Below are 22,688 nucleotides of genomic sequence, written 5' to 3'. Positions count from 1 at the left end.
TGATTCTGTCTACCCTCCATCCATTATGTGTGGCCTTTTTTTCAGCATTAATATCTCTCCCCTACCTATACGCTACGCTCAGTCAAATTGAACTTCCCCATGTCATCTGCTCATGCTGTATATTGTCCCACCTCCTTACCTTTACGCACACCATTCCCTCTGCCTAGAATGCCCTTCCCCCATAGCTGTCAAAATCTTAGCTATCGACTTTCAAATACAAGACTCATGAGAAGCATTAAAAGGTAAACAGGAAGAGGGAATCATAAAGCAATTCATAAGGTTAAACTGCTGACATTCCTACATGGGAAGATAGTGCTTGTAACTCAGAAGACCTTTCTCATTATTAGGGTAGTTAGAAGGAGCATATTTAGACAGTGGGCACAGGTGTGAGTTGAATATGAAGGGATGACATCTAAAAAATAAAACTAAGGGGTGAGAAAGAGGAATGTACTGGGAGAAAGGGAAAGGGAGAGTGGAATGGGGTAAATTATCTCAAATAAAAGAGGCAAGAAAAAGCTTTTACACTGTGGGGCGGGGAGATGAGGGGAACTGAGTGAACCTTACTCTCATCAGAATTGGCTCAAAAAGGGAATAACACATACACTCATTTGAGTATAGAAATCCATCTTACTACAAGAAAGTAGGAGGGGAAGGGGATAAGAGAAATTCAGTTAACAAAAGTAACTGCGAAAAAAAAATTTGAAGCAAGCTTCTCTGATAAAAGCCTCATTTCTCAAACATATAGAGAACTGAGTCAAATTTATAAAAATAAAAGCCATTCTCCAATTGATAAATGATCAAAAGATATGATCAGTTTTCAGATGAAGTAATCAAAGCTACCTATAGCCATACGAAAAGTGACTTAGCTCATTATTAGTAAATTAAAATAATTCTGAGGTACTACCTCATACCTATTAGATTGGCTAATAGGACAGAGAAGGTAAATGATAAATGTAGGAGGGGATGTGGGAAAAATGAGACATTAATGCACTGTTGGTGAAGTTGTGAAATGATCCAACTATTCTGTAGAGCATTCTGGAACTATGCCCAAAGGGCTATAAAACCATGCATACCCTTTGACCCAGCAATATTACTACCAGATATAAAAGATATAAAAAAGGAAAAGGACTTATATGTACAAAAACAGTTATAGCAGCTCTTTTCTGGGGGCAAAGAATCAGAAATGGAAGGGATGTTCATCAATTGGAGAATGGCCGAATAGGATGGCATGTGCTTGTGATGAAATGCTATTGTACTATAGAAAATGATGAGCAGAATGCTCTCAGAAAAACCTGGAAAGACTTACACGAACTGATGCAAAGTACCACGTACAAAGTATCAGTAATATTGTAAGATGATTAGCTGAGGGTGACTTGGCTATTCTCAGCAACCCAATGATCCAAGACAACTGTAAAGGACTTATGATGAAAAATGCTATCCACTCCCAGAGAAAGAACCAATGGTGTCTGAATATGACTATTATGGAAGTGTTTTGCATGACTATACACGTATAACCTATATTGAACTGCTTGCCTTCTCAATGGGGGGGGAGCAGGGAGAAGAAGGGAGAGAATTTGGAACTCAAAGTTTTAAAAACAAATGTTCAAATTGTTTTTATGTGTAAGTGGGGAAAATAAAATACTAAATAAAAAAGGAAAAAACAATCTTAGCTATCCTTCAAGACCCAGTTCCAATGCAACCTTCTTCAAGAGTGCTATCAGATTCCTCTAAGTAGCTGTGAAGGTTCTCTCTCCTTAGGAAGCCTGCTATACCTCCCGTGTGCACGGCATAATCTGCTTTGTATTGTCATTACCTGGGCATACCCCAGGTGCCTAATAAATGCTTGTTTCACGCTGGCACAGGAGATCCTAAGCCCCTGGAGGCAAGGACCACAATTGATTCATCTTCATGGGCTCCATCATGCCTAGCACAAGAGGCCGCCACAATACTTTAGTACTTCAGAGACCAGTGACGTTGGTCTTTGTACCCTCTCCAGCAGCACACGCTGCACCCCCTTATAGCCCACTGGACAGTCTTGGAGAGTTACTGTGACAAGAATCCAAAGGAAGCCAGCTCCCTGCAGCCAGACTGGCGCTAATCTCCTGCAGACTTAGCCTGCCTGATCCTTGGACTCCATTGTCCAGGGCAGGGGCTCTCCTTGAGCTGGGCTGGACCTGGCAGGGTCTGTGCCCTGGCAAATGGCCTTTGAGAGTCCTGGGCTCCATCCATCCTGCCACCTGATGCCTCCTCCTCAATGGGGCTTTGTGGACTACACTGAAGCCCCTATTTGTCCTGGCCCAGCCATTCACGGCAAACCAGCCCCTGCCCTGCTGAGACAGTGATGCGAGGGGACTTCACTGATCTGGCTCAGGGCCCATCACCCACGGAACCCCAGAGCCCAGCGTGGGAGGAAAAATGCCCAAAGACCCAGAGCCATTTCTAACGGCACACAGAACGTCAGGAGCCGAGGACAGGGGCAGAGGCTAAGCCCCGGCCCGGTCACTTGGCACTGCCCTCTAGCAGCCCCCTGGCTCCCTCGGCCAGCACGGTTCCCCACCGGGCCTCAGCTGCTAGTCTCAGACCCTCCTTCACCTCGGCAGCCTTAGAGGCACCCCCCGAGACGTCTCCCCCCCCCCCCGACCTATCTCGGGGCCTGCCCTGATCTTCCTCAAGTCACGCTCCCAGGTCAGAGAGCCCTGCTGGGGGAGACCAGAAGCTCTCAAGCAGGTCCCACCTTAAAAAGAGTCTGCCTCCCCGGCACAGCCAAGCCTGTAGTGACGTCCTCCCAGCTCCGAAACGCCTTGACTAGAAAGGGCAGCGCGGCCCCTCTTCAATGCAACCTTTGCACAGCTGACCAAAGACTGACCCTCGAGCCCTTGGCCCTGCCGGCTGTCCCTCACTCAGAAGCTTCAGTTGGGATGGGAGACAAGTTCCTCTGGTATTTAAAGCATCTCACAATTTTGTCCCCCCCCACACACACACATATACACACTGCCTCTCTCCGGATCCCCTCGTTTGTCAGGGTTTCCTCTCCCATCACATTATTCTGCACAGACTTCGTACTGACATGGGATCACAGAGCTCAAACACGCACACGCACACACACACATACATACATACACACACATACACACACACACACACACACACATATACACTGCCTCTCTCCTGATTCCCCCGTTTGTCAGGGTTTCCTCTCCCATCACATTATTCTGCACAGACTTTGTATTGACATGGGATCACAGAGCTGAAACGCACACACACATACACACACACACACATACACACTGCCTCTCTCTGGATCCCCTTGTTTCTCAGGGTCTCCTCTCCCATCACATTATTCTGCACAGACTTTGTATTGACATGGGATCACAGAGCTGAAACACACACACACACACACACACACACACACACACATGCACACACACTCATACAAACATACACATGCGCACACACACACATACACGCATACACACACACACACACACACACACACATACACACTGCCTCTCTCCAGATCCCCTCATTTGTCAGGGTCTCCTCTCCCATCACATTATTCTGCACAGACTTTGTATTGACATAGGATCACAGAGCTGAAACATGTACACACACACGCACAACACACACACACACACACACACACACACACACACTGCCTCTCTCCTGATTCCCCCATTTGTCAGGGTTTCCTCTCCCATCACATTATTCTGCACAGACTTTGTATTGACATGGGATCACAGAGCTGAAACGCACACACACATATACACACACACACACATACACACTGCCTCTCTCCGGATCCCCTTGTTTCTCAGGGTCTCCTCTCCCATCACATTATTCTGCACAGACTTTGTATTGACATGGGATCACAGAGCTAAAACACACACACACACACATACATACACACACATACACGTACACATACACATACACACTGCCCCTCTCCTGATTCCCCCGTTTGTCAGGGTTTCCTCTCAAATCACATTATTCTGCACAGACTTTGTATTGACATGGGATCACAGAGCTGAAACACACACACACAACACACATACACACACACACACACACACACACACGCACACACACATACACACTGCCTCTCTCCAGATCCCCTTGTTTGTCAGGGTTTCCTCTCCCATCACATTATTCTGCACAGACTTTGTATTGACTTGGGGTCATGCAGCTGGAAGGGCCGAGGCCCAGGAAGGTGAGGTCACCTTCCCAGGGTCACACAGGCAGGAAGCATCAGAGACAGGATTCAAACCCAGGCCCTCTGACTTCCACATCCAATTCCTTCCACTATCACACTCCTCTGGGTACTACTTCCTTCCACAGAATGGAAGCTCCTGCAGGGCAGGGAATATGTCCTTGCCGTCTCCTAACACCGGGCCTGCCATGTACTAGGCACAGAATAATTCCGTGATGAACTGAATTAAACAGAAAACCCTCAGCCCTGAGAAGTGAGGAGCCGCCTCTGAAGCGTGTCCTCGTCACTGACTGCCTGTGGGAGCCCAGCAGGTCACCTTCCTCATCTCTAATAAGGGAAGGGGGCTGGCCTCTGGCCTCCAACCTCCCTTCCAAGCCACCGAGGCTCACCCAGAGTGAGCGAGGAGCCATGTGCCGGGATGAGGCCAGGGGATGCTGGGCTTTCTGAGAACAGCTGGGGAAGGACAGCCCTTAGCACCCAGCACAGCCCGCATTCCACACATTTGTACTTTGGGGGCAGGAAGAACGGCCCCCCAGGCTCTTAATGCTGAACTCGTGGGGAAGGGTATAAAAATCTTCCCAGAGCTTGTTTTCTGGGGCGGGGCCCGGCGGACAGCTTCCTGCATGGGGAGGAGGACCTGGCTAGCTAGGACTTGGCCCCAATCTCCTGCCACAGAGCTCGGCCTTCTGGGGCAGAGGTGAGGAGGAAGGGCGGACAGCGGCCCAGTCCTAGCCAAGCTCAGACTGTGAGGGCTGGGCCTTCTGAGGACCTAGCTGGCCGGGTGGGCCCCTGCCAGGAGGCCCAACCCCATCGAGGGTTGGGGTCAGAGCAGCAACCACCAACTGGACTGATGGAGGACGGAGGCCTCCCTCCTCTCCTCTTGCCTCCTGAGGCCTTCCTATCGCCAGTTTGTGATTCTGGAGACAGTCAAGAGGCAGACCTGCCACCAGGATGTCCTTATATTAGCAGCTGTGGACCCAAAGTCCATCTGGGACTTCCTGAACACGCAAGCCCTCCAGAGCCCACCTGACAAGCAGGCCTCCAGCTCCTGACTGAGGACCTATGGAAAAGGGTGCCCCATCCCCTCTAGATGGGCCAGGCCCACCTGAGAATAACTCTGAGCAGTCCCTTCTGGAGGCGGCCAGGCCCACCTGGGGACAGCTCTGAGCCGTCCCTTCTGGAAGTGGCTGGGCCCACCTGGGGACAGCTCTGAGCCGTCCCTTCTGGAAGTGGCTGAGCCCACCTGGAGACAGCTCTGAGTGTCAGAAAGACTCAGGACAGATCGGGGGGAAAGATCCCCTGTACACCTTGCGCCCCTCACTCCTAATTCTGCCCACCACTTGCACGGCGGTCCTTTAAGCTCCCAAAGACAGTGACATCCCACACCCACCCACACACACATCCGCACTCTCCATCCATTTTCTCATCTCCTGGCTTGAGGCTGGGGGTGACAGATGACAGTCACTGGGGATTTTCTAAGTGATGTCTTTGTATTACTCCCACAAAGCCCAACAGACCTGCATAAACACTTGAAGCCTCAGGGGAGCCCCAGAGACCCAGAAGGTCCTTAACTGGGGCCTGTGACATTCTTTTTAAAAAAATATTTTCATATTTAAAAAACAACTAATTCCAATCCTATATAAACTATTTGGGAAAATAGGTGAAGAAGGTATCCTACCAAATTCTTTTTATGACACAAATATGGTGCTGATACCTAAACTGGGAAGAGTCAAAACAGAGAAAGAAAATTATGGACCAATTTCCCTAATGAACATGGATGCAAAAATTTTAAATAAAATATCAATGAAGAGATTACAGCAATTTATCTTGAGGATAATAGACTGTGATCAGGTCGCATTTATACCAGGAATGCAAGGCTGGTTCAATATTAGGAAAACTATCAGCATCATTGAGCATATCAACAACACAACTAACAAATCACATGATTATCTCAATAGATGCAGAAAAAAAGCATTTGACAAAATATAACACCCATTCCTATTAAAAACACTGGAGAACATAAAGAATAAATGGAGTCTTCCTTAAAATGATAGGTAGCATCTATCTAAAACCATCAGCAAACATTATATGTAATGGGGACAAGCCAGAAGCATTCCCAATAAGATAAAACAAGGATGTCCATTATCACCACCGGTATTCATATTGTACTAGAAATGTTAGCTGTAGCAATCAGAGAAGAAAAAGAAACTGAAGGAATTAGAACAGGCAAAGAAGAAACAAAGCTTTCACTCTTTGCAGATGATATGATGGCATACTCAGAGAATCCTAGAGAATCAAGTAAAAACCTACCTGAAATAATAAACAAATTTAGCTAAGTTGCAAGATATAAAATAAACCCACTCAAATCACTGGCATTTCTATATATTAGCAACAAAGCCAAACAGCAAGAGATAGAAAGAGAAATTCCATTTAAAGTTACTGTAGACATTATAAAATATTTGGAAGTCTACCTACCAAAACAAACCAGGAACTATATGAACATAATTACAAAACATTTTTCACACAAATAAAGTCAGATCTAAACAACTGGAAAAATATCAGTTGCTCATGGGTAGGTCGAGCTAACATAATAAAAATGAAAATTCTACCTAAATTAATTTAGGTACCATAACCATCAAACTACCAAAAACTTATTTTATAGAGCTAGAAAAGAACAATAACAAAATTCATCCTGGAGAACAAAAGGTCCAGAATATCAAGGGAACTAATGAAAAGAAATGCAGGGGAAGGTGGCCTAGCCAAATCAGATCTTAAACTGTATCATAAAGCAGCAATCATCAAAACTGCTTGGTACTGGCTGAGAAATAGAGTGGTGGGTCAGTGGAATAGGTTAGGCACACAAGACACAGTGGTCAATGACTAGTCATCTGCTTTTTGATAAACCCAAAGACTCCAGCTTCTGAGATAAAAAATCATTATTTCACAAAAATTTCTGAGAAAACTGGAGAACACTATGGCAGAAACTAGGCATAGACCAACATCTTACACCCTAAACCAAGATAAAGTTAAAATGGGTACAGGATTTAGATACAAAGACTGATACGATAAGCAAACTAGGAGAGCAAAGAATAGTTTACCTTTCAGATCTATGGAGAAGGGCCCGCACACTTTCAAAGCAGGAACAATGACGAGCATTTCCAGAGCCCTCCTATGAAGCTCCCATAATGCTTCACACCCCCACACACACTCAAGCCTCACAGCGTCCCTATAAGGGGCGCTACTTGCTTGGAGCCATACCTTTGACATCCTTGTCTTGGGATCTCCCAAAACCCCTCTGCCAGTGCAGGTCAGTGCCTCCTCTCTGTCCAGAAAGTTTTGGGCTCAGAGATATGCCCAGGGCAAAGGTGAGTAACTGGGCCAAGGGCACCCAGCCAGGATGGGTCAGAGGTCAGGGGTCTTCCTGAACCCGAGGCTGGCTCTCCAACCCTCACACCAAACCGCCTCTCATGAAGAAGGGAGGAAGCAGGCTGTGTTGTACAGCCAGGATGGAGTATCTGGCCCCCGAGGATGCCGGCAACCCTGGGCAGACCCTGAGACCAGGAAGTCCCTGGAAGGCCCCTCTGGCCTGGGGGATTAGGGTGCATGTTCAGAGGATTCACTGCCGTGATCACCGGCAGGCTGCAGTGGGAGCGGGAGTGCTCTCCAGAGGGACTCCAGCAAGCCCTGGGGCTGCTGCAGGAGGTCTGCCCTGACAGGCACAGCATCAGAAAACTTACCTTCTCCAGGGCTTCCTTGTCGATCAGATCTTGCACAGCTAAGAGCTTGATGCTGTAAGATCAACAAAATTCAATCAGTTTGGGTCATGAAGCAATAGCTAAGTCAGGCTCCATTCTTTTTCTCTTGAGTTCCTGCTCCTGTGGCCAAACCCAAGGTACTCTCAGAGCTGTAACTAGGGCTGGGTGAGCAGGGCACTGCCCCCCAGGGCACCAAGTTTAGAGGCTTCAGATAGGACTTGGCATCCTTTGTAAGGGAGATAAAAGTCTCCCTCAATTCTCTGCTGGTCCCACCTACCCACAGTGGCATCCCCCACCGGTGGCCTTGTGCCACCGTCCAAGGGGCTCTGCTTCCCCCCTTCAGTTGAAGGAATTTTTTGTTCTGCTTATCCCGAGGTTGGCTTGTAGGCTTGCCCCAGACCCCAAATTCCTAGTTAAAGCTCTGCTCACTATTCTTCCCTAAAGACACTTTCTGTTTCAAGGCAGTGACTAGGATCTGTGCCCACAAAGGTCCCCCACCCAACCTCATCATGAGTGTAGCCTGGCAGAAACAGGGCCACAGTCCTGGGAGACCATGGTGGGCAGTACAGGGACAGAGCAGGGATTGTACATCTCGGAGCTAGTGAGATTCTGATTAACGCAGGGCTGCGTCCAATAGCACATAGCGGACGACCACAGGAGCTCAGATTTAGAAGCCTTCTAACGCAGCCCCTTTAGGAAACTGAGGTCAAGAAAGACAAATGGATCTGCCCAAGTTCTCCCAGTGGGTCGACATCTGAGTCAGGATTTGAACCCAGGTCCTCTGAGTCTAAGAACAGGGCTTTTCCTGCTGCTTCCCCTAACTGCGTCATAGGAAACCCAGGCGAAGAATGCCATCAGTGACACCATAGACAAGGCTCACACTGCTCAGAGAGGTGCTAAACTGGGATGCCTTCTGGACCCAGGCTGACCCAGGAAAACATTTTTATTGAATATTCTTATGATTCAACAAATATTAAGCACCTACTGTGGGCCAGGCCCAGTGCTAAGGACTGGGGCAACTATGGAGACAAAAACAAAAGTCTTGGCTTCAATGAGCTGACGTTCGATCGGATGTTTGCACCAAAGAGCTGCTCAGGTTTGCTGAAAACACCGCACACTATTCCAAATGCAAGCCAGGCTCTTCCTTTCCTCTCCTCAATTCAGAATGGAGAATTCTCCAATTCCAGAGCATGCCCCATTCATATGTGCTGATACACTCACTAAGGGGACTTGGCCTGCCCTCCTCCTCTGCGGGCTCTAGTCTGGACACCAGGCACTTTTCATCCACTTAGTGTCTCCTGTATGGATTGTTAGCCCAACCTCTCTTGAGGACTCACAGGCCTCACTCTGTAACACAATGGAGCTTGGACCACTCAACACAACACTGTCAGTGGGCAGAAGCATTCGGAGGACCCTGCTGCCCATAAAGAACCCCATCTAGTCCCAGAGAGGCCGTTTTTCTAGCCTGGTGGAGGCTTCTGAAATCCTGTTTCTGCCATTGCCTGTAGGGTCTGCTATTCCTTTAAACTTTGGGAGGTTTCTCATGCCTTTGTCCACGTCCTCCACCATTCCAATGGATGTGCCACATCAGTGTAGGAATCCCCGCCCCACCCCTGCCAGTGACTCAGTCCACCATCCACCGTCTGGTGCGACTGATGTCCTTGGCTTCCCATAAATGATCTATGGGGGCCCACCGGCATGCTTCAAGGCCTTCCTCAGTTTCTCTTGACATCACAAGCACCCCCAACAGAACACACGGACTGCTGATTAGTGACTCCCTAATCTCACCGTGTGACCAGCCCATCTTCTAAAGCAATGATTTCAACTGGGCAATTGCTAAGGATTTGGCCAGGGCAGGGCTGGGACAGATCCCTAAGGCCCTCTACTAGAGACTTCCATTCCAATCTAGCATCTGTACCGGCCCCCACACCTCCATCCTTGCTCACAAGGGGAGACAACCCGAGAGATTTTGTCCCAGCACTCCCCTGATCCATCGGTTGAGGACTTCCACCCAAAAGGGAGAAGAGCTGAGTCTGGAAGGACCACGCTGGTGTGGTGACCACAGCTGAAGGAGGAGAGCCCAGAGGCTCTTCTGGGAGAACCCTCGGCTTGGCTTTCCCAAATGATCTCCCTAATGGGGCCGTTTGGGGCCCAAGAGAAGGAAGCGGTTAGGTCCAGGAGATCAGGCCCCTATTTCATAAGCCGAGGGAATCCAGAGCACTAAGGTCTGAGAAAAGAAGCCGGAGGGGCCCCCGAAGAGAAAGGGGGCAGGGGCAGGGATGAAGCCTCTGCCTTAGTCCCCTGGAGCAGCCCAGGAAGCGTGGGAATGCAATTTCATCTCGAATGTGCCTGAGCCCTGTCTTTGGGGCTTTGTCTTTCTGCTGTGTTTTTGTCAAGAATAATTACGATTAATAATGATAATTAACTCTAAGCATGTGGCTCAGAGCATCCCTCTCAATTTCCACCTGACAACATGGGCACAGACGAATCCAGGATTTCTGTCATCTCCTTTGTTGCTCCAGCTGTGCCATCATCCTCAGCAAACACCTAATTATCACCTTCCAGCTGCTAGGGCTGGGGTGTGGGGGCCCAGGAACCTGGCCCTCCCCCACCCAGCTCCAGCCAGAACCAGAGGTCCAGGACGGTGGGTGGCAACAAATCACATGAATGGACTGTGCCACTACTGGACTGCCCTAGCTGCTTCCTGCTGTTTGACAAGGCTCGACATGACTCAAAATGTGCTTCTCCTCATCAAGGGGCAAAGTCCCCTCCTTCCTTCTGATCTGGCAAGGAGCTCCAAAATCCACAGGCCCTGGGGCTCCTGCCCCCTGAGGGGAATGGGGGACAAACTCCTAGGGTGCCTGGCAGGTGACCCGGCCTGCCACTGCCCTGTGAGGAGGGCGGAGATGCTCCCGGGCCTCCCAGGCTCTCCTTCCCCTGGCTTCCCTGGCAGGAGCTGCAAGAAGCGGCCAGGGCCTGGTTCTTGTGCCAGCCCCCAGGAAGGGCCGGGGTCGGGGAATGGGGGAGTTTCTGTTTGCGTCTATCTGTCTGTGTGTATGTCCGTGTGTCTGCGTGTGTCTGCATGTGTCTGGCTCAGTCTGTGCCCAAGGCTGGACCATCTGGGTCCAGGAGAGCCAATCAGCTTCCAGCCTATTTATCCAAAGGCTTGGGTTTCCATGTTCCTGTGAAGAAGTCTTCAATTTATGAAAACTACTTCTATGGGTTTGCATTTGTGTATCAAACGAGAAATTTCCCCAGAAATCTGGGTGCTCACAGTGCTCACTGCATACTTGGTGGGTTCTGACAGTCAGGCCTTCTCTGTCTCCCAAGGCCCGTCAGTGGGCCCAGGGCCTCCACCAGCAGGGCTGGCTCCAGGTGGGGTGGGGAGAGGGCAGCTGACACCCATGAGCCCTCTGCCCTTGAGACAGGTCGCCTAGGAGACCAGGAGTCCCTGGCTCGAAGAGAAAACCCATCCTGAGGAGTTCAAAATTCAGCACCTGAACGTCTTCCTCCCGAGAAACAGGCATAGCAAAGGTCATTCCTCCATGCCTCAGAAGGTGTGGATGACCACAGGGGAATCCCCCAGCTAACTCATGCTGCCCACCCACCTGGGAGCACCAGCAGTCATGATATTCATCAGTACCTGTCTGTTTAGGACAGGAATGACTGTCTCTGCATACCTGAGGGAGCCAGGCCTTCCTAGCTGATCAGCCCTGAGTGCCTAACCAGTCTGACAAGTCCCCAGAGCCATCAGCCCCTGGGGGGCGTGGCTGCGGCTGTCTCACCAGCCCGCCTGGCACCAAGAATTAATCAGCTTTCCCTGCCTGGCTCTCGGTGGCACAGGCACAGTTGCCAGGGGAGATAGAGACGGAGACAAGGCACTCCGGGAGGCCCCAATGGCCTGGCTTCAATCCCTCTGATGGCAGGTACAGGGGTGCCCAGGGATGGAAGCCAATGACAAGGTTCCAGAACTCAGTTGCTCTGAAGGGCCAGCATCGGACAAGGCAGAGCAGCTCGTGGAAGGGCCCAGAGGCAGGGAGTGTGGCCTCCAGGCCTCATGGCAGGGAGTGTGATCAACAGAGACAAGGGCTCATCCCCTGGGGGTCCTGTGGCAGACGTGGGCAGGGGGCTGGGATGTGCCAGGAACGCCTTCGGGGAAAGGGAAGCTGGCAGACAGCACTTTCCAAGATTTAGCCTCAGAGAAGTGGGAGGCCCAGACTCAGCCCAAACTGGCCCCCTACGGCGGTGGTGTTCCAGCACAGCCTGCAGTGTGGACCCTTCTGTTGGCACAGCCGCCAGCTCTGCAGCAGTTCCTGGGAAAGCCTACACGGGACGCGTCAAGCCGCTGCCTGACAAGGCGACCCAGTGTCGGGACGGACACACGGACACCCGGGGCCAGCAGGTCGCTGGGCTGTCTTATCTGTGGGCCCACTATGGCAGGCTGACTTTGGGTTGGCCAGTGACGTCCCTTCTCGTGGCAGATCACAGCCACCCCAGGTGGGAGCCTGGCACAAGCCCAGCTGAACACTTAGCCCTGGGCCAGCACGTGGCCACAGAATGTAGCCACAGAACATGGCTGAGGTCCCGGCCTTCTGCCCTCAGCAGGCGTTGCCTGAGTCTGTCAAAGATGCCGAAGGGGAAGCCCAGCCGCGTCTCCTCCATGATCTGGGGGCATGGCCACATCTAACCCGAGGGAGGTCAATGACCAGTGCCCCGGTGGCTTGTGGGAGCTGCTCCCCCTCCATCTGTGGGTTTCTCCCAGAAGCTGCGACACCCTGTGCACTCAGCAGTTTTATTTTCATCAGACCAGACACGTTCCTCTTTCGAAAGTGTGAATCCTAGTAATGGGGGAGATGTCTGCTCGGGTTCCTGGCAGAGGGCACTGGAGGCCGGGTTACTCCAGGTCACTGTGTACGCTGGGCAGGAGGAGTGGGAGAGGGGCCTAGACAGGAGCAGAGTGACCTCCTCAGCACCACTGCCTTGGTTTTAAAATGGCCCCGTGAAGCCCCCAGAGAGCCAGGCAGGATGGGGCTGGGGTAAGGCAGGCAGCAGCCCCAGAGGGCTCAGAAGAACAAGGACAATCCTATCCCACTCAGCCAAAGACAAGGCACCAGAGTCTGCTGGCACTGAGGGGCCCTATCACCTGGCCCCTCTCAGAGACCCCCACTCAGATCTGTCCCAGGGTCCCGCCCACTGGGTGGGGCAGTGACACTGTCTCTGTTGGTCACACCATCAGCCACTGCCCAGTTCTGTGTCCTCACACGGTGGCTGGTCGGCTTTATCCCAGCCCCCCAGCAGAGGAGATGGCTTCTTACGGGGGTCACTTTCCTGGAACCGACCCTCCTTTGGGTCATTTCTACAGGCTCCTTAAGTTAAATATTCTGTTGTGAACCAAACGTCAAACCTCAATGCAGCAGTTAGGCCTGGGTGCACCCATTGACATTCCACAAACGCAGCTTAGAAAACGCCCCCATCACTTTCCAGTTCCTCCACCTGAGGCTCCATTGGGGGCTGAGTCCCTTCACAAGCAGTGACTTTCCTCCTGCGGTCCCACTGCTCTCACTCCCTGGCTCTGCCTCCTGCCCCTCGCATCACGTCCCCCTGCCTGGTCCCGTCACCCATACTTGTCCATTACAGACCTCATTCCCTATTGTTTGACCAGAGGGCCCTCCCAAAAACAACCCTCAGAACAAAGTTTGTGGGTCACCCTCTTGGGACGTATTCCAAATGATGGAACTGAGCCAAAGGATGTGGTTGAGGGGAGGTGAACCTTCAGACCATTCCCCCCAAAAGATTCCATCCTCCATGAATGAGGGTGACAAGGCATGGCTCTCTGGGAGGAGGAGCAGGAGAGAAATGGGTAGAAATGCAGGAGGCACACAAACAGCAGAGAAAGAAAACATGGTTTGAGGGAAAAACCAAGAAGGAGCGCTCTGCGGAAGTGATGCTCAGCGCGTTTCTCCATTTGTGCCGCTTGGCGGGTGCCCGCCTTGGTTCTTGAATCAGAGAAGCTCGGACCCCCTCCCCCAATGCTGTTGTTGTGGAAGGTGAGGTCTTGATCTGCAAGTGACTTGGATTTCAGTGAGGCAGGGCTGTGCAAAGTCACCAGCCCCCCTCTCTCCCCCAGACTTATCTGGGCCTGGTGGTTGGACGTGGGTCAGGACCTGGACTTCCAAGGCCTCCCCTGGAAGAAGAGGGCTTGCAGGTGCTCTGATATCTCCTAGAAAGGACACGTGAAGGAAACCCACTGCTCTGAGGCCCAGACATCCCACCTGGGCACCCAGGGCCCTCCTGGGTCTCAGGTCCACAGCCAAGACCGAGGCCTGGGGCCATTTGTTGCTGTCCCACAGACGGCCGAAGCTGCCACTGTAGACACTCCATGTCTCCACAGGAGGCCTCGGGAGGGCCCATGCCAATGTGGTGCCTCCCATCCCGGCCCAGATCTTGTCCAGCTGGGCTTTCAGCCCTCTGTCTGCTGGGATGTGGGGGAAGGAGGGCGCCAACTGATGCAGCTTTCCAAATCTTCACCCAGACTCACTGCCTCCACACTCACCCACAGCCCCTGGGCCAAGGGAGTTTCACTCATTCCCTGGGGATGGAAATCCCAGGCCAAAGCCAGGCCCAAGCCTCTCCTGGTGCTCAGAGACTTCTCCCTGCCGGTCCTGAAACATAAGCCGGCAGCCATCCAAGAGGCTGCCACGGCCCTGCTGCCACGGGGGTCATGGGGGTGGGTGGGGAACAGGCCCAGGAAGTCTGGCCAGCACGGAACAGAGGTGCAGTCAGGGCAGCCGAATGGGAGGGACAGGGCCTGAATTCAGCCTCTGCTGGCAGCCCCCACTCATTGTGCTCAGGGATTCCTGGCCTCATGTAGGGCAGAGGTCCCAGCACCCCAGAGACCGAGGAGCTCGGCGTACTGGCCTGTCTTCCCCAATCTCCTCCAGCCTCAGTGGCTCTTCTGAGAGGACGTCAAGGCCTTCAAGACACGGACCCCCTAAAATCACTATCGCTCTGTCTTCACATACTGCCTTACAGAGGAAAAGCCACTCCCAATTTGGAAATAGAACGCTTGGTCTCTGAAAGTTGGCTTTACTGTCCTAAGAAAAAAGCGTCCACTCTGGAAAAGTCCCAGGCAGCACTGGGGTCAGGGCCTAAGGCCATTCTGCTGGCTGCTCCACCAGTGATTTGGGACCCAGGACAGTGGAAAGGGACCGACAGGCCCAACCATCCCATGACACTCCCTTCTCTCGCCTGGAAGACCCTGGACTTGTCTGCCGGCCAGTTCTGGCTGGGTCCAGGTGGCCATGAACCCTTGGTGGCTGAGGAGGCCAAGGTGTGAGCTGTCCCTGAGCATGACACACACATGAAGGCACACAAGGTAGTGTCCCACCCCAGGCACCCCGAATCTGTTTCAGATGCCGCACGGCCAGGTGTCTTTGACCCCTAATTAGGTTTGGACACACACATCTGGACACCCAGCTAGGGTTTACACCAGCACAGCACTTGGCACATTCCAGGCATTGAATCAAAACTTTTTGAATAAATAAATACCAACAACTCAACTCAAAGAGTATTTATGATGGACCTACTTATCTTCAGCTGATAGGAAATAAGGAAAGAAAGACAAAAATAGGAAACAGCCCCTGCCCTCAGGGAGGTTCTATTCTACTTGACAGGGACAACACAGAAACAGAAAAGTAAATGGAAGCTACTTTGAGGAGGAGAAGCACCAAGAACTGAGGGGACCAGAAAAGCTGTGTCAGAGGTGGCCCTGATGCTGGGCCTCGAAGGAAGGGGACTCCAAGAAGCAGACGTGACAAGGGAGTGCATTCCGGGCACAGCTTGGGCAAAGGTGCAGAGATGAGAGATGGGAAAGCTGAGTTTGGGAACAGCAATTAGTCCAGAAAGGTGTGCAGGCAGAGTGTGTGATGGAGAATAAAGGGAAAGAGAGGGAGGGGACCTGGAGCCATGCTGTGGAGCCACACTATTTATCCTGGAGGCACCAGGAAGCCAGGCGCAAGGTCTGAGTAGGCTAAAGATGAGAGCAAAGAGGGGTGGACAGGAGAGCCAGAGGCCGGGCCTGCCCGGGTCAGAGGCTGACGGGGAGGAAGTACCAAGCCTGAAGAGTCACTGACCTCGGACCGCCGCAATTGGGAAACAGCAAAAGTCATCTCTGACAGAGAAACAGTCAGCTGTTACTGAGGGCTCAGCTCCTTGGCAGCAGCCCCCCAGACCCAGACCCCACCTCCACTTTACACCCTCTTCTGATAAGCTGGGCAGCCAGTCAGAAACAGGGGAACAGGCGGGAGATCCCCCAGCAGCACCAGGGAAAGTGGTGGGCAGGGAGGTGACAGAACTGCAAGGGGCAGACACCAAGCCTAGACAAGCCCATCGGGAGAGGCCAGGTAGCAGAGGGGAGCAGCCCTGCAAACCTGGGGCCACCTGGGGGTGCCGCCCCCCAAATCACAGCTCCCTAAACAGTCACGGTATCAGTCATTCAGTGACTGAGAGCTAGGACAGGCCTCTCCATTGCACTGCCCTGGAACGTGATACACATTATCTCCCCAGAGCCTTCACAATAACCCAGTGAGGTAGGTGCCCTTGCTATTACTATTATTATCCCCACTTTACCTGTCCCCAATCCCCCATCAGGAGCCAAGACCTGTTGTTTCTACCTCTGCCCCATCTTCCCAGGCCCCCCTCTCTCCTCTGAGGCAGAGCCCCTCATCACCTCACAGTCTTGTGACTAAAAGTGACTGGCACCACTGGTGGGGGCTCAAACTGATGGCTGCAGAGAAAAGAGCCCTTCAGGGTAACACAGACCCTGAGGAGAGAGACACGGCAGGCCCCGTCCTGGGAGAGAGTGTAGGAACAGACTTACTAAACATGTTATTCTCCTGAGAACTGAGGTCAACAGGGGCCAGGTTGGACTTCTCCACAAAATAAAGACAACTGCTCAAAATCAGACACAGAGCAAGTCAGCTGTGCACGTGGCCCAATCCTGAGGAGCCCGGGATGCCTGGCTGCCTAGTGCCCTGCACTGTGATGCCCCCAGCACCTCAAACACAGCCTGCCCAGAACCGAGCTCGTCCTCTCTCCTGCTGGCCCGCCCTTCCTGCTGACCACTCTGTGACATCAACATCATCTCCCCCATCTTCCACATCTAAAGCCTCAGGGTTATTATCATCGCTCTTTCTGTCTCCTTCACTCCCAACACCTCGTTCACTCCATACCTTTGTCATCCAAATCACTCTTCCTCTTCTCAAGGTCCCCACCCAAGACGAGCCTCATTACCACCTCACCAGTAGGAAGGTAGGAAGGAGTATGATTCATCTCATTCCTACCAGCTCTGGCCATGTCATTCCTCTGTGACTCCCCTCAGCCTAGCTGGTTGAGTTCTGAGGATCTGAGAACCTCAGGGTTAGAACGGTCCTCAGCAGTTAGCTAGCACAACCCACAGTGAAAGGAATCCCCACTAGAACAGACTCAACTCCTCTGTCTGCTATTCAAAGTCTTCTATAATCTGGTGCCACCCTCGAAGAATGCACTGTATGTACACTGTCGGTGGAGTTGTGAACTGGTCCAACCATTCTGGAGAACAATTTGGAACTAGGTCCAAAAGGCTGTAAAACTGTGCATACCCTTTGACCCAGCAATACTACTGAGATCTGTATCCTAAAGAGATCAAAGAAAAGAAAAAGGGTACATATGTACACAAATATTTATAGTAGCTCTTTTTGTGGAGGCGAAGAATTGGAAATTGAGAGGATGCCCATCAATGGGGGAATGGCTGAACAAGTTGTGGTATGTGAATGTAATGGAATACTATTGTGCTATAAGAAATGATGAGCAGGCAGACTTCAGAAAAACCTGGAAAGACTTATATGGTCTGATGCTGAGTGAAGTGAGCAGAACCAGGAGAATATTGTACACAGAAACAGCCACGTTGTGCAATGACTAATGCTGATAGACTTAGCCCTTCTCTGCAATGCAAGGATCTTAGATATCTCCAAAAGTCTCATGATGGAAAATGCTATCCGCATCCAGAGAAAGAACTGTGGAGTTTGAATGCAGATCGACACATTTTTTTTGTTCTGTTTTGTTTTGTTTCTTCTTTCTTGTGGTTCCTCCTATTGGTTCTAATTCTTCTTTACAACATGACTAATGTGAAAATATGTTTAATAGGAATATGTATGTATAGCCTATATCAGATTACATGCTGTTTTAGGGAAGGAGGGAAGGGGAGAAAAATTTAAAACTCAAAAGCTTATATAAGTGAATGTTGAAAACTGAAAATAAAATTAATTAAAAAAATGAAGGAGACAGTTTCAAAGAAAACTGGGAAGACTTGTATGAACTACTCTGATCAAGACAATGACCTGTGACAATTCCAAAGAATCCATGAAGACAAATGCTACTGACTTTCAGAGAGAACTGATGGACTTTGGGTGCAGACTGAAGTATAATTGCTTCACATTTTTATTTTTCTTGGTTATTTTTTTTTTTTTTGCAGCAAGGCTAATGGAAAGATGTTTTTCATGATTTCACATGTATAATTGATATCCCATTGCTTGCTTGGGAGAATGGTGGTGTGATTTACAGTCATAGGGAAGGTAGGAGGAGGGGAAGATAATGAGTTCTGCTTTGGACATGCCGAGTTTAAGACATCTGCTGGACATGAGCCATCTTTGGACCCGGCAGCCAATGATGAGCTTTCCCCACCTGGGTCTCATAGAGCCACAGTGTCTGTGCCTCCTTGGTGCTGTATGGGGGGGGGGGGTCTCTTGTGGGACAGCTTATGACAGCAGGCTTGTGCCTGTGCCCCTGAAGGACTCAACCTGATGAGGGCTGGGAGCTGTTCTTCCCTGAACTCTGCAGCTCCCAGTAGGGACTTACTAGATGTTTGCTGAATTGGACCATGGCTCTGCCATCCCTAGAGACCTTTTCTCCTGTGGCAAAAGGGGCAATGGGGCCACTGACTTTGATCAGGAAGAAGAACTTGCCTTTCTGATGAAACAATGCCACGGGAGGATGTTACATCATGAGCACATGTGCAATCTTAGCACTGACTGCTGAGTCACTGAACACCCCACAAGAGCCTCTCGGGTCCTTTAAGTGAGACAATGGGAATAGGAGCCTGAGGTTGTGCTGCTGCCTCACTAGCTGCACTTCCCTCAAAGTAAGAGGATCTCCACCCACTTCCCTTTTCAGCACCCAGAGCCTGGGCTGCCATGCCCACAGAGGCATTGCCTTGCTCAGTGAGCCCCGAACCCAAGAAGCCACAGTCAGCTGACAAGATGGCATCCAGGGCACAACATGCATTACAACCACTGGATTGGCAGTCAGGAGAAGCCCATCATGGAAGCTCCCAGAGCTGCAGAGGACCTCGGAGGCATCATGTCCAATCCCCTCATCTTACAGATGAGGAAACTGAGACTTCTGAGAGATGGAAGGTGACCTGTCCAGGGTCATACATCTAGCACGAATCTGAAGCAGGATCAGAGCTCGGGTCTTCTTGACTCCACGTCTAGCATTCTATCCACTGAGCCACCAAGACATGACCATGCTTAAAACTAACCCAAAGACCAACTGCTTCATCAGAAACCCAAAGCCTTGGTCCCTTGATCCAAAGCTCAGAGAACACTTTCCAAGTTCTGGAAAAGAAACAGTCTCCTATTTTATTCGGGAAGAAGCAGAGATGTCTGACCCCTGCCACACACACACAGAGTGAGGACACCCTCCTGTGTTGCTTCTCAAATGCTCAACATCAGACTTTCTCTCAGCTCACTGCAGATGTGGCCCCACTTTGGGTCCCTCACAGCCCTGCCTGGCAGATGTTTTCTTATGACTCACTCAGTGATGAAACATTGCACGGCCATGGCCGGGCCCCCAATGCCAGGGCTGCCAAGAGGCTTCCTTCCAAACTGCTGTCCTTCACGCTTCAGCTGGAGGAGCTGGTGGCCACTCCTGACTTATGCCACGATGCTGTCAGGGTCAGAGAAGCCTTCGCCTTCACCTCACTTGCTCTCATGACCCTACTGCTCCATGCCCCCTTCCAGACACGTGAGGAGAACCCTGGGCATCAGGAAACCCAGCTCCTGACTCAGCATTGCCACCAAGCTGCTGGGACAGCTGTGTCTCCCTGAGTGAGTCACTTCCTCACTAGACCTCAGCTCCCCATCCATCCCTAAGGCATCTCCCCATTAGAGTGTGAGCTCCTAGAGGGCAGGGATCACCCAGCTCTTCTACCGGCATTCCCAATGCGTGCCCAGAGGAGGCACTTGAATGCCATTTCCACCCCCTGATTCCATCTCTGGAAGAGGAGGCAGCGTAGGGAGTGCCCTGGTCCTAGGGCACCTGCCTCTGCAGCAGGTGGGGACTGGGCCTGAAGGCCCCAGTGGAGGGGTCCCTTTGGCTGCAGTCAGGCTCTCACAAAGCCTTGCTGACCACTTACTAGATGGGGCCTTCCGCGGGCTACATGCCTAGGGACCTGCCCAGGGCCAGCGTCAGGGCAGGAGGCACAAACAAGCACCGCCCCTGGGCGATAAGTCAGGGAAGGCCGGGAGCTGGGAGCCTCCTAATCATTCAGAGCAGGAGAAGGCCCAGGAAACAGCTACAAAGGCTGACGAGCAGTCAGGAAGGGCCAAGTACCGGGGAGATCCCGGCTGTCTGCACAGTACCCAGCACACAGTGGGTGTTTCATAAATGCTGACTGACTGACCAAGGGATAAGGAAAGCATCATCCAGTGTCCCATGCGACAGAGAAATCCAGAAGGATGAGGAGGAAGTCAGGGAAACGTCGGACAGGAAGAGAAGATGGGCAGCCGCATGCCGGGGGCAAGAGATGTCAGAGCAGCGTGAGGAGGGTGGGAGGGCACAGGAGTGGCAGGCTGAACCCCTGGAGAGAGTGTCCACTTCAGTGAGAGCACAGCCCCTTGGGAGAACTGATGGCACTGGGTGAGGAAAGGTCTGAATTGCTGAGGACCCGTCCTCCACCCCCGGTGCTCTGGAGCAAAGATGAATGAGAGCACACAAAGATTCTGCTGAAATAATGCTCTTTTATAAGCCGGCTTTGTCCAGGGCCAGCACTGGCCACCTGCTCCTGCTCAGGACCCTAGAAGTGTGGTGAATCCTCCCTCTGCATTCCTCGGTGCCAGGGCCTGGCATCCTGCCCAGCTGGTGCCCAGGTGATGGGAATGCTTGTGCTAGGGGGGTGGGGAGGGCGTGAAAGTCAAGCTCTCTCGATGACTCCCCGTGCCCCAGATCCCTGTACCAACTGCTCCTGGGCTCTTGGACAATCAAGGGATAGTGCCCAGATGCCCCTCCCACCATGGAATACAAGTGTAGACACTGCCCACCCACCCCCCCAAGAGCTCAGCTGGGGCCCTCAGGAAGATGCAAAAACTTGGGCAGGGAGACAGATGTGGCAGGCACCATGGCCCCTTCTGCGCCCATCCCCCTCCATCTCTGCCTCAGGCTCCAAACCAGTCCACCCAAGCAGACTCACAGGGGCTGGAATCCCCCCCAGCAGTCTGAGGCACAGGTGGTTCACAGGTTAAATACCTCCCAAGCAATCCCCACTATGGGGAGGGGTGAGAGACAAGATGAAAAGACCTTAGAAATCTCTGGCAATCCCTCATCACACAAATGGGGGAACGGAGGCACAGAGAAATCAGGTGTCACGCTCTATATCCGTCATTAATTAACCACCTACTAGGTGCCAGGCAGATGCAAAGAAAGGCAAAAGACAGGCCCTGCCTCAAGGAGCTCATCGGCTAACGGGGGGGGGGGGGGGACGACAGGCAACTTTGTACAAACCAGCTCTAGACAGATCAACAGGGATTAATCCCCAGAGGGAAGGCCCTGGCATTGAGCAGGGTTGGGAAAGGCTTCCTGGAGAAGGCAAGATTTCAGCTGGGGCTCCAGCTGGGGTTCAAAGGAAGCCAGGAGGCAGAGATGAGGAGGAAAAGCATCCCACCAGAGGAAAAATGCACAGTTGGGATATGGAGGCCGGGGTCACGGGACCCCAGAGGCTTTTAGAAGCCAGAGGACTGTATATCTGATCTTGGAAAGGAAGCCAATGAAGCTTACTGAGGAGAGAGGCATGATCAGACCTTGAGATCACCTTGACAGGTGAGGACACGGAGGCCCCCAGGTCACAGCCTCTCAGGATGAGAGCCTACCTGCCCAGCCCAGACCTACAAAGGGATCCCCCCAGCAGCATCCCTGACAAACAACCGGCCATCCTTCCGCTGACTGGAGACCTTGGCTGAGGGGGAACTCACCAGCTCTGACCGTGGAGTTCTTCCCACATCAACACCTGTGAAACACCCACTGCCCTCTGGGGCCATACAGAAAAAGTCAGCTTCCTCTTTCTCTCTGCCATCCCTTAAACCTCCCCTCCAAAACTCCTTTCTCCAAACCCAACACGCTTTGACCCTTGGCTAGAGAGGTCCCCCTGTGAGGTGGGCCTCCTCCCACCTTGACTGCACTGACCTGCTCCTGGCCCCGCCCTGGAGGCAAGAAGGTTCCCACCAAGGTCACAAGCCCTCCAGGCTGGGTCTCAAGATTCAGAACTCAAAGGGACAGAGGTCAGAGGTCATCTAGCCCAATGTCCTTATTTTTACAGACAAAGAAACAGATCCAGAAGGGTGGGACAAGCCCAAGATTACCCAGCCAGAGGCAGACTGGGAAGCCAGGCCTTCTCCCTCCAGACCAAAGCTCTCCCC

General features: G+C 51.9%; 1 protein-coding gene across 3 annotated transcripts in view; it reads right to left on the bottom strand.

Moving 5' to 3' along the window:
• EEPD1 (endonuclease/exonuclease/phosphatase family domain containing 1) overlaps positions 1 to 22,688 on the bottom strand; it is a 67,387-nt gene that overhangs the window by 27,222 nt on the left and 17,477 nt on the right. For all 3 annotated transcript variants that reach the window (XM_020964391.2, XM_020964388.2, XM_020964389.2), the window contains exon 3: positions 7,945 to 7,996. In XM_020964391.2, coding sequence (XP_020820050.1) covers positions 7,945 to 7,996 — 52 coding nt within the window. The remainder of the gene's footprint in view (positions 1 to 7,944; positions 7,997 to 22,688) is intronic.

Source organism: Phascolarctos cinereus, unplaced genomic scaffold (genome assembly GCF_003287225.1).
Source record: "Phascolarctos cinereus isolate Bilbo 61053 unplaced genomic scaffold, phaCin_HiC Scaffold_4;HRSCAF=312, whole genome shotgun sequence".
NCBI lineage: Eukaryota > Metazoa > Chordata > Mammalia > Diprotodontia > Phascolarctidae > Phascolarctos > Phascolarctos cinereus.
This window is presented reverse-complemented; position numbering and strand designations above follow the sequence as displayed.